The sequence below is a fragment of the Staurois parvus genome, unplaced genomic scaffold (genome assembly GCF_062004578.1).
Source record: "Staurois parvus isolate SC_StPar_1 unplaced genomic scaffold, SC_StPar_1.0 ptg000454l, whole genome shotgun sequence".
NCBI lineage: Eukaryota > Metazoa > Chordata > Amphibia > Anura > Ranidae > Staurois > Staurois parvus.
This window is the reverse complement of record NW_028318250.1, coordinates 7,436,737-7,449,474: the sequence shown is the minus strand read 5'-3', so window position 1 is coordinate 7,449,474 and position 12,738 is coordinate 7,436,737. Positions and strand designations below refer to the sequence as shown.

General features: G+C 43.1%; 1 protein-coding gene across 1 annotated transcript in view; it reads left to right on the top strand.

The window, feature by feature from the left end:
• Nucleotides 1-12,738, top strand: part of CDCA8 (cell division cycle associated 8) — a 35,434-nt gene that overhangs the window by 9,972 nt on the left and 12,724 nt on the right. Inside the window, exons 2-3 of the mRNA XM_089688796.1 lie at nucleotides 329-442; nucleotides 12,401-12,529. Of these exons, the coding sequence (XP_089544922.1) occupies nucleotides 346-442; nucleotides 12,401-12,529 (226 nt within the window). The 5' untranslated portion in view covers nucleotides 329-345. The remainder of the gene's footprint in view (nucleotides 1-328; nucleotides 443-12,400; nucleotides 12,530-12,738) is intronic.

Sequence of the window (12,738 nt, the reverse complement as noted above, 5' to 3'; positions counted from 1 at the left end):
TTATAATTGCAATTATAGCACAACAAAAAAAGAAGCAAAAATCTCTTCAAAGTCAGGGGAAATCTCCTCTTTAGTTGTCACCAGAAAAGTGGATTTGGATTTTCCATCATTTTCTGTCCCAGTGAGAGTGGTCACCAAGACAAGTAGGGTGAGTATCCCCAGGAGAATCAAAGCCATAAAAACTTGACAGCAGTTTTGACACTCCACATGCTACCTAGAAATAAGTTTTGGCTTATAATATATATGTTTTCCTGTAAAACATCTCCTTCCTGTAAGTAAACTTTTGTGATGTATGGCTGCACCTAACATTTCTAAAATCATTTTTTAGGGGCTCCTATTAACGCCATGGCACCAGCAAAGAAAAGAGGAAACCGTGGACAGAAAAATCGTAGTGTAAAAAATGAGAAGTTGGCGTCCTTTATTAAGGATTTTGACAGTCAAGGTAGAGTGATATTGCATAGCCTTTGTTGTAATCCCTCTTGAAAGTTGTATGATTGTAGATACTTATGTCATTTAATTAGTATAAATTGGGCAGAAATGTGTTTACAGGTTTTCTTTTGAATCCTTTTACTGCCAATGACAGAAGGGAAACGGCAGAAAAGAATGGCTTACAGCTGGCCACCTTGGTATCTTCTACACTTCAGTTGAACTTACACTCAAAGTGGGACTAGTAGTGCAAGGCTTTGTTCACACCTATGCAGGTGCGACAGTGTGCATGTGTTTTGGTGCATCTAGGGCAGCCCATTGATTTGTGCAATCAACCTTTTTTTTTTTTTCTTTTTTTTTTTTTGTTTGTTTGCACCCAACACATTTGGTACTTCTTTACAATGCATTTTGCTAGGGAATGTTAACCGACAAATAATTGCACCCACGTTTATTTAAAAAAATGTGCTTTTATATTTCTACCATTTGAGCCTGAAATGCAATCAAAGAATTATGATGCGGTGATGTTGCTGCTCTTGTGCTCCATTGAAAACTATGAATCCCTCTACCGGTGTAACATGAAACATGGTCAGATGGGTGGACTTGTTTTTTAACACATATGCATTGACATGCAATTAAAGTTTGATTGAAAAAAAAAAATAAAGGGATTGTATAAAAAAATGTTTAAAGTAGTTATAAAGGCTCAACATTTTTTACCTTCTATATGCAGCATCCCCCCAGCTCCCCATAATACTTGCCTGAGCCCCATCACGATCCAGCAATGTGCACAGGAGCCTCGACTCTCCCTCCTCATTGACTGACACAGCAGCGGGAGCCATTGGCTCCTTCTGCTGTCAATCACAGCCAGTAAGCCAATGAAGGGGGGGGCGAGCTACAACTGTGTGAATTGACATGCAGAGCAGTGGCTCAGGAGCTAGCCTGCTTGGGTGCCCCCTATAGCAAGCTGCTTGTTCTTGGGGCACTAGGCAGGAGGGAGGGGCCAGGAGCGCCGGCGGGGAACTAAAAAAGGGAAGATCGGGCTGCTTTGTGTAAAACCACTGCACAAAGCAGGTATGTATGACCTGTTTCTTCTTTAAAAAAAAAAAGCCTTTATTATCACTTTAAAGCACCCCTGTGCGCACTTGCAAATGTGAATGCTTTAGTAGGTCCCACACGCTTATGTAAACGGTGATTGCACCACACGTGAGGAAATGCCACAAACGCCAGAGTGAGAGCAATAATTCTAGCACCAGTCCGCATGTGTAACTCTAAACTGGTAACCTAAAAAGACTTATAAAGCTCACCTATGGAGATTTTACCAAAAAAAATTAGTATTGTGTTTGTGTTCATTATAGTTCATTAAAATTTATTTTTTCCTGAAAAATTAGCATTTTAAAAATGGCTGTGCAGATATCATGTAGCATAAAAAATTTCCTCTGAGTTCAGAAAATATACAATGTTCAAAGTCATTTTCTGACCTGATTTTTTTTTTTTTAACATGTATGTGCAGTGTCAGAATTGGCCTTGGGGTAAAGTGGTTGTAAAGGCTAAAGGTTTACATTTTTAACCTAAAAGTGGTTCCAAAGGCTCATGTTTTTTTTACCTTCACGTATTCTATGCATGAAGGTAAAAAACCTTCCGTGTGCAGCGCCCAAGCCCCCTCCCCAATCCTTACTTGAGCCCCCTCCGATCCAGCGATCTGCCAGTTATAGCCAGTGAGCCAATAAGGAGAGAGGCGGGGGGGTTGTGCTCTCTCGGACGCAGAGCACATATAAATTGTAGCTATCACTATATTCGGTTATTGTAACAGTCGGTGTTTAATTTGCATATGTTACTGTGTGGCACTGCTTTTATTGGTTTTTATGGATATCAAGGATGCCTACCTACACATTCTACTTTCTGGCCTTCCCAATGGTTTCTGTGATTTGCAGTAGAGAATTGCCAATATTGGTTATGGTGTTGCCTTTTTGCCTGTCTGCCTCCAGAGTGTTTATCAAGGTGTTGGCTCAAATTCTGGGGTTGTTTAGGATCATGGGTATCCTCATTGTGTTATACCTGGTGTCATAGCTGCTTCCCCCCTCAGGTCCCCCCTGCCGTCCCTCGTCCTTCCCCTCAGGCCCCCCTGCTGTCCCTGCCGTCCCTCGTCCTTCCCCTTCAGGCCCCCCTGCTGTCCCTGCCGTCCCTCGTCCTTCCCCCTCAGGCCCCCCTGCTGTCCCGCCGCGGCTCTTTGAAGCCGAGCCTCAGGACGAGAGGCGCGGCCCCTCTCACCTTCTGCAGAGATGAAAGGCATCGTGGCGACAGCAAGCTCTCACGCTTACGGATGTCCCTGGCCAAAGGCCTCTCACGAGAGGCACGGCTGCTGTCCAGGGGGCGTGCCTCGTTGCCCGGCAACGAGGCACGCCAGCTCTGGCCCGCCCCGGGTGCCTAGGTGACCAGGACGCATGCGACATCAGCTTAAGAAGCTGATGCCGGGCGCTCCCGAGGTATTCACCGCTGTGCAGCCACTGAAGGAGTCCCAGCTGCAGCGGGACCTTCGTGGCCAGACTCTGCGGAGACCCAAGCCTGCCTAAGACCCCCCCAGAGCAGGGGAAGACTGCCTGCTAGCCCCCAGGGATCCAGAGACCCCCAGAGCAGGGGAAGACTGCCTGCTAGCCCCCAGGGATCCAGAGACCCCCAGAGCAGGGGAAGACTGCCTGCTAGCCCCCAGGGATCTAGAGACACCCCCAGAGCAGGGGAAGACTGCCTGCTAGCCACCAGGGATCCAGAGACCCCCAGCCACTGCCTGCCAGCTAACCAAATGTAATATCTCCTGCGCTCCGGGACCCAGGCCGGTGGTGAGTAGATGGAATCAAACTCCAAAAAGAAAGGAACCACCGGAATAAACAAGGTCGTGCAGCTCCACATCAAGGCTGGGGAAGCCCAAACAAAACTGTGAAGGAGAACAACAAAAGAGAAGCGCACCAACCTTGCGCATTACCTCAGTAACCAAAAATTTATTGAATAAAAGAATGGTACTCACAAACAGCGAATAAAAACAAGCATGTAAGTCCTCAAAGGGACTTTAGAGGCAAGATGCCAATGCGAATCCCATCATGGAGGAAGCCACTCAGTACAGCTGACGCGTTTCGAAGGACATGCCTTCTTCCTCAGAGCTGACTGGACTGAGAGTGTGTGTTCACATTTATGCCTCCAGACTGAAATAGGGCCCTCCCCTAGGGGATGGGCTGTCCTGGGCAGGGAGGAGGGGCCTGGGTGTCAATCAATTACAATACATGATCATCAAATTTTACATAGAACCATATAAACATACAATATATATTATATATATACATACATAAAAGGAAACAAATGGTGCTAAAAAATGCTTAAAAGGTTCATTCATCAATAACTGCGGTTTGTGAATGCATTAATAAATGTTAAAAAATTCATTAATTGACTAATTGCAAATGTTTCAACATTATTATTATTATTGTCATTGCACTGACGGTCAAGTGCATGCACTATATGAAATATATGAAATATAGAAAGAAAGGGAGGGAGGAGAGGACCTCCCGCAGTTGAATGAATCATTCCTGGCCAGTGATTTCACGATTGTTATCACAGAGAGGACAATGCAGCCAAAGTGTTTTGCTACACCTGATAGGATCAATGGTGACAGTGTTGCTTTGAAAATGTATATGATTGAACATAACTGTAGGAGGAGGAATTGCATTCATATGATCCAGCAAAAGGATAGCATCTAAGGATGGTGAGGGGGACACAGTATGTTCAAAATGAATCCGCATTACCTGTATTGTTGGTGTGTACTGATTGTTCAGCAGCAGAGGGGGAACTTCCCACATGATGCGGCTATAGATGGAGTCATTCGTGGAACGCACGCCGCTGAGGCGTGGCAGCAGAAGCGCATGCGCAGACCATCTCGCGCCTGCGCACTAAGACGGTATCAGCGCGATCACAATGGCACATAACCAGTGCCCGATGCGCGCGCAGCAGACACCGCTGCTCAAACCCTACAGGGTCCCTAGTTCCTCTTCCCCTACTCGCTGCTGCCCGATCAGATACACACCAAAGGAGTGTGTGTGTATGTGTCTCCGGGTTGCCCACATGCAAAAAAATCGTTGGTGCAAATGCCAACTCTTCTAGCTGCAAATCCACCAACGACTCTCTATATAAAGAGTACTTTTAGAGTATACATGTGTATATATACAGTCATGGCCGAAATTGTTGGCACCCTTGATATTTCTCCAGGAAATCATGTATTTCTCACGAAACGTATTGCATTAACACATGTTTTGCTATACACATGTTTATTCCCTTTGTGTGTATTGGGACAAAACAAAATAAGGGAGGAAAGAAAGCAAATTCGACATAATGTCACACAAACCTCCAAAAATGGGCTGGACAAAAGTATTGGCACCCTTTCACAACTGCGGATAAATAAGAATGTTACAAGCATGTGATGCTCCTGTAAACTCACCTGGGGCAAGTAACAGGTGTGGGCAATATAGAAATCACACCTGAAAGCAGATAAAAAGGAGAGACGTTCACTTAACCTTTGCATTGTGTGTCTGTCTGTGCCACACTAAGCATGGACAACAGAAAGAGGAGACGAGAACTGTCTGAGGACCTGAGAACCAAAATTGTGGCAAAATATCAACAATCTCAAGGTTACAAGTCCATCTCCAGAGAACTAGATTTGCCTTTGTCCACAGTGCGCAACATTATCAAGAAGTTTGCAACCCATGGCACTGTAGCTAATCTCCCTGGTCGTGGACGGATGAGGAAAATTGATGAAAGATTGCAACGCAGAATAGTCCGGATGGTGGATAAGCAGCCCCAAACATGTTCCAAAGACATTCAAGCTGTCCTGCAGGCTCAGGGAGCATCAGTGTCAGCGCGAACTATCCGTCGACATTTAAATGAAATGAAACGCTATGGCAGGAGACCCAGGAGGACCCCACTGCTGACACAGAGACATAAAAAAGCAAGACTACAGTTTGCCAAAATGTACTTGAGTAAGCCAAAAGCCTTCTGGGAAAACGTCTTGTGGACAGATGAGACCAAGATAGAGCTTTTCGGTAAAGCACATCATTCTACTGTTTACCGAAAACGGAATGAGGCCTACAAAGAACAAAACACAGTACCTACGGTAAAATATGGTGGAGGTTCAATGATGTTTTGGGGTTGTTTTGCTGCCTCTGGCACTGGGTGCCTTGACTGTGTGCAAGGCATCATGAAATCTGAGGATTACCAAAGGATTTTGGGTCGCACTGTAGGGCCCAGTGTCAGAAAGCTGGGTTTGCGTCCAAGATCCTGGGTCTTCCAGCAGGACAATGACCCCAAACATACGTCAAAAAGCACTCAGAAATGGATGGCAAAGAAGCGCTGGAGAGTTCTGAAGTGGCCAGCAATGAGCCCAGATCTAAATCCCATTGAACACCTGTGGAGAGATCTTAAAATTGCTGTTGGGAAAAGGTGTCCTTCCAATAAGAGAGACCTGGAGCTGTTTGCAAAGGAAGAGTGGTCCAAAATTCCGGGTGAGAGGTGTCAGAAGCTTATTGATGGTTATAGGAAGCGACTGATTTCAGTTATGTTTTCCAAAGGGTGTGCAACCAAATATTAAGTTAAGGGTGCCAATACTTTTGTCCAGCCCATTTTTGGGGTTTTGTGTGACATTATGTCATATTTGCTTTTCTGCCTCTGTTTTATATTTGTTCCAATACATACAAAGGGAATAAACATGTGTATAGCAAAACATGTGTTAATGCAATACCTTTTTTGTGTGAAATACTTGATTTTCAGGAAAAATATCAAGGGTGCCAACAATTTCGGCCATGACTGTATGTGCGTACCTCCACAGCAATACCGAGGCACATGTACATGAATAAATTCGTTCATTGACCTAATTGAGAGAAAAAAAAACAAAAAAAACTATACATATATAGTGCAAAAAATACATATATATATAAAATATAATAACAGCACAGAAAAAAATAGTAAAGGTAATAAAAATAATAATGGTAATCAAATGGTAAAATGGTAAACCAATAAAATGCACACTATTGCATACACCTATGGGAAACACCTACACCCATAACCACATATATAAATGTGTATACCTGTATATATACACATACACAAATTATAAAAACATTGTGCAAATAATCTTTTCCACTAAAATTATATTAATATTAATAATAATAGAAAGGCCACAGATACCCATTTATATTATATAACGGGATATACCGGCAAAGGGACATAGAGCCACACTCATAAATATGCACGCACATGTATATATACATACACATATACGTCCACCAGGCATAACTCTCACCAGCTGAAGCTAGATGAGGGTATGTATTTCGAGGTCATCATTAAGGCCTCAGGGGACAGGGTACCCAATGTGAAAATCCAAAAACTTTCCCTCCTGGACAGTTCTTGATGTCTCCTCCCACTATCCAGGTCCCTAGTGATGGCCTCAATCCCGAACACTTTCATGCCAAGATAGTTGCTTGAATGTTTTTCTTTGAAATGGCGGGGGACTGAGTACTTGTCTTTCCCTAGTTTGATACTGCTCTTGTGCTCACAGATTCTAATCCTAAGGCACCGTGAAGTCCGACCCACATATAGTAGGCCACATGGACAGAGAATGCCATAAATGACAAAGGAGGTGCCACAATTGATAAATTGTTTGGTGGAATACCTTTTCCCATCAGTACCTGTGAAATCTCGTTTTCGATGGCATATGACCTCACAAGTACCACAGTTAGAAATGCCACATCTATAGCTGCCCTTTTGATCGAACAGAATTGACCAAGGCCCTGGGTTAACTGTCGTGGTTTTACGCACTCTACTTGGTGCTAATTGACTCCTGAGGTCTCTCGGTTTTCTAAAGATGAGTGTGGGCTTATCAGGAAGTGCATTCCCGAGAGTGGGGTCGTTTTTCAGGATTTTCCAATTTCTGGATAGAATTGGTTTAATATGTCAGGACTTACTACTAAATCTGGTACAAAAACGTGCTTCCCTATTGTTAAAGGTGAGAGTGGGTTTTTTGGAGAAATGTTCGGTATCTGTAAGGACACTGGAGTCATACATCACTAAATATTTGTTGCAGGCTGCCTCTATAAGATTCTCCTTATAACCTTTTTCTTTGAATTTTTGTTTAAGGATGAGGCTCTGTTCAATATAATCATGTTTGAGCGTACATGTGCGTTTCAGCCTGCAAAACTGTCCAAAAGGGACATTCCGGATCCATTGGGGGTGATGGTTACTTTTAGCGTGAAGATAGGAATTACCTGCTGTCGGTTTGAAATGCGTTTTTGAGCATATGTCACCATTGCTCTCGTGTCTAAGTTCTAGATCCAAGAATACCAGTGTGTCGTTATCAATCACATGAGTGAAGGAAATGTTGTATGGATTATATTTTTTTTTTTTTTTTTTTAATTTAATGGATTATACTTAGACACGAGAGCAATGGTGACATATCACCATCAGGAGTCAATTAGCACCAAGTAGAGTGCGTAAAACCACGACAGTTAACCCAGGGCCTTGGTCAATTCTGTTCGATCAAAAGGGCAGCTATAGATGTGGCATTTCTAACTGTGGTACTTGTGAGGTCATATGCCATCGAAAACGAGATTTCACAGGTACTGATGGGAAAAGGTATTCCACCAAACAATTTATCAATTGTGGCACCTCCTTTGTCATTTATGGCATTCTCTGTCCATGTGGCCTACTATATGTGGGTCGGACTTCACGGTGCCTTAGGATTAGAATCTGTGAGCACAAGAGCAGTATCAAACTAGGGAAAGACAAGTACTCAGTCCCCCGCCATTTCAAAGAAAAACATTCAAGCAACTATCTTGGCATGAAAGTGTTCGGGATTGAGGCCATCACTAGGGACCTGGATAGTGGGAGGAGACATCAAGAACTGTCCAGGAGGGAAAGTTTTTGGATTTTCACATTGGGTACCCTGTCCCCTGGAGGCCTTAATGATGACCTCGAAATACATACCCTCATCTAGCTTCAGCTGGTGAGAGTTATGCCTGGTGGACGTATATGTGTATGTATATATACATGTGCGTGCATATTTATGAGTGTGGCTCTATGTCCCTTTGCCGGTATATCCCGTTATATAATATAAATGGGTATCTGTGGCCTTTCTATTATTATTAATATTAATATAATTTTAGTGGAAAAGATTATTTGCACAATGTTTTTATAATTTGTGTATGTGTATATATACAGGTATACACATTTATATATGTGGTTATGGGTGTAGGTGTTTCCCATAGGTGTATGCAATAGTGTGCATTTTATTGGTTTACCATTTGATTACCATTATTATTTTTATTACCTTTACTATTTTTTTCTGTGCTGTTATTATATTTTATATATATATGTATTTTTTGCACTATATATGTATAGTTTTTTTTTCTCTCAATTAGGTCAATGAACGAATTTATTCATGTACATGTGCCTAGGTATTGCTGTGGAGGTACGCACATATATATACACATGTATACTCTAAAAGTACTCTTTATATAGAGAGTCGTTGGTGGATTTGCAGCTAGAAGAGTTGGCATTTGCACCAACGATTTTTTTGCATGTGGGCAACCCGGAGACACATACACACACACTCCTTTGGTGTGTATCTGATCGGGCAGCAGCGAGTAGGGGAAGAGGAACTAGGGACCCTGTAGGGTCTGAGCAGCGGTGTCTGCTGCGCGCGCATCGGGCACTGGTTATGTGCCATTGTGATCGCGCTGATACCGTCTTAGTGCGCAGGCGCGAGATGGTCTGCGCATGCGCTTCTGCTGCCACGCCTCAGCGGCGTGCGTTCCACGAATGACTCCATCTATAGCCGCATCATGTGGGAAGTGCCCCCTCTGCTGCTGAACAATCAGTACACACCAACAATACAAGTAATGCGGATTCATTTTGAACATACTGCGTCCCCCTCACCATCCTTAGATGCTATCCCTTTGCTGGATCATATGAATGCAATTCCTCCTCCTACAGTTATGTTCAATCATATACATTTTCAAAGCAACACTGTCACCATTGATCCTATCAGGTGTAGCAAAACACTTTGGCTGCATTGTCCTCTCTGTGATAACAATCGTGAAATCACTGGCCAGGAATGATTCATTCAACTGCGGGTGGTCCTCTCCTCCCCCCCTTTCTTTCTATATTTCATATAGTGCATGCACTTGACCGTCAGTGCAATGACAATAATAATAATAATGTTGAAACATTTGCAATTAGTCAATTAATGAATTTTTTAATTTTTTAACATTTATTAATGCATTCACAAACCGCAGTTATTGATGAATGAACCTTTTAAGCATTTTTTAGCACCATTTGTTTCCTTTTATGTATGTATATATATAATATATATTGTATGTTTATATGGTTCTATGTAAAATTTGATGATCATGTATTGTAATTGATTGACACCCAGGCCCCTCCTCCCTGCCCAGGACAGCCCATCCCCTAGGGGAGGGCCCTATTTCAGTCTGGAGGCATAAATGTGAACACACACTCTCAGTCCAGTCAGCTCTGAGGAAGAAGGCATGTCCTTCGAAACGCGTCAGCTGTACTGAGTGGCTTCCTCCATGATGGGATTCGCATTGGCATCTTGCCTCTAAAGTCCCTTTGAGGACTTACATGCTTGTTTTTATTCGCTGTTTGTGAGTACCATTCTTTTATTCAATAAATTTTTGGTTACTGAGGTAATGCGCAAGGTTGGTGCGCTTCTCTTTTGTTGTTCTCCTTCACTGCCTGCCAGCTGCCAGAGATCCAGGGACCCCAGCCTACTGGAGAGATCGCAGGACTGCCTGCTAGCTGCCAGGAATCCAGAGACCCCCCAGCCTAAAGGAGAGATTGCAAGCCTGCCTGCCAGTCACCTGAGGACCCAGACATTCTATCCTCTATCCCTGGGAGACCAGGCACTCTGTCGGATCCATGAGTACATGCTCTCCCCCTGTTGGATTACAATTGCAACAGAGACTCACACCCCCCCGTTGATTACAATTGCTACAGAGACTCTTCCTTGGCTCTCGGTGTTGGACTTTAAGTGTGTTGGTCCCTCCTTGCTGCCCTTTACTGGCTTATTCACCCTCCTTGCGAGTTCCCCTATTAAGTGACTGTCATCTGTTTGTGTCAATAAAGCTTTGTGCGTTTGCCATCTACTTTGTGTGTTCTGTCCTGCCTACCCTCCGTCACACCTGGACCACCTGCTTCTTGGGGAAACAGTTGGTTCAGAAAATGACTTCAAATGTCCAGCAGATGGTAAAAGTCCTGCAGAGGTTTAGCTGAGTGCTGAACCTTTGGAAGTGGATGTTGTTCCTGTTACCATTTCTTGAGTATTTTGGATTAGTACTCAGGTATGTACTTTGGGCGTGGTGCCCACTCCTTGTATTCAGTACTTTGAGACATCCCAAGCAGTCGTGAATATTAAATCCTTTGCATCTTGTGATGTATGATTGAGAACCTGGAATTTTTTTTAGTTACCTGTAAAATCATTTTCTTGGAGTACATCACAGGACACATGTCCCACTCGCTCTTGTCTTTTCTTCATTGCTTGATACAAAACTGAGGCTTAGCTGAGCTCTGAGGTGTTTTGTTTGGGCGGGGGTTTCCATTCAGATGTCCATTCACCTGAAGGTGGCAGCGTTAACCAAGTAGTCAAAAAGATATAACAAAAATGTTTCTAGTTTGACCAATGTTAGAATAAAAACAACTAGTGCCCATGTAGAAAAGTATAAATTATGTTCTGTAGTGCATACATGATTAAAAGTATAAAATGCGGAAAAGTTTTTACAAAGCACCTAAAAAGGGTTTTTCTCTTTTTTTTTAATCCTACCTGAATAAATAATGCATTAATATTAATAACTGAAAAAAGGAAAAGTCAGTGGAAAACTAACAGCTATAGTGTGCAGAGGAAAGAGTTAATAGACCTTACAGCCCCAGGAATAGCTGTGCCATGTAGGGTTATATGTTAAGGTCCCGGCAGGGGTTGTGTGTCCGATCACCAGGATTAGAGGGGATGCCAAGTCACACCTAGTCTATCCCCGTACACTAGAGTGGAGCCCGCCCACCACCCTAAGATTGAACATCCCTTACTGAACGTGTCAGTCCATGAATGGCAATGACTACGTCCTCTACCCAGAGCCTGCCCCTCTGCATCAGACATCGCTGGCCGGTCCCCGCACAGGACGTCCTTCCCTCTATGAGCACAGAGCCAAGGACAGGACATGTGTTTACCCAATATACTGCCCCAATGTGAAATGTATGTGTGACTCATGCAGCACTACCAGGGCAGTGCCTGAACTGTCAGTCTGCCCCTGACAGAGCATCCTGAGCTGTAATTTTTAGGACCCCACCTCCATGGGCGGTACAGACCGGGAGTCTGTTAGTCCCGGTTCTCCCACTACAGCACGCAGGGACGGAAGTACATCCCTACTTGCTGTAGATAGAACTAAAGGGATGGGCCAAGACCGATGGCAGGGGGAATAGCAGGCATAGCAGCCACTGGTCTTACAAACAGGAAACCCCTGGGAATTAATGGTTTAATTTGAAAATTATCAGGCTATTTCAGAGCAACTACTCAGTTAACAAGACGATGGATGACACATTTGGTAAAAATAGGAAATCGGCAAAAAGGACATGTAAAAAGGTTTTTGCCTGTAGTTCTGCTTTACGCTTAGAAGATTTCAACGCCTTTTTTTTTCCCTGTGAAAATACCTTCAACTGGATCTGTGTTTTTGTCTTTTTTTGTGATAGGTGTATACTTATTGATGTGCAATTGTAGTTTTCACAAGGGTTTTGCTAATAGTATTTTAATGTTAGCAGAATATCACTACATTGCCATGCACTAAATCCGCTTAAAATTAAGCATTTTAAATTGTAAAGTGTAATGATCTGTGCACCTTATTGGTATTAAAGAAACTGCCTCTCTCTTTTCTTCATCTAGTCAAGACAATTGTGGAGGAATTAAAAACTACTCTTGTTAGCAATCTGAAGGAAGTTGATAGCCTGTACAATATTGAACTCATCAAGCTACCTGCAGCTATCAGAGAGATGCGCTGGCTTGATTTTTTTGGTAAGCCTTCATTTTACGCTTTTTTTTTTTCATGGACTATTTCTGTTAAACATACCTAATCTTTTCTCTCTGGATGATGTCTAACTACAGTTCAGATCTGAAATGGCTGTGATATGTTGTTTAATCTTATTGTGTTTGGTAAAGAACATTTAAAGCTGAAGTATAATGTATGATTATAATACTTTCCTTTGGAAGCTACAGAACGGCTT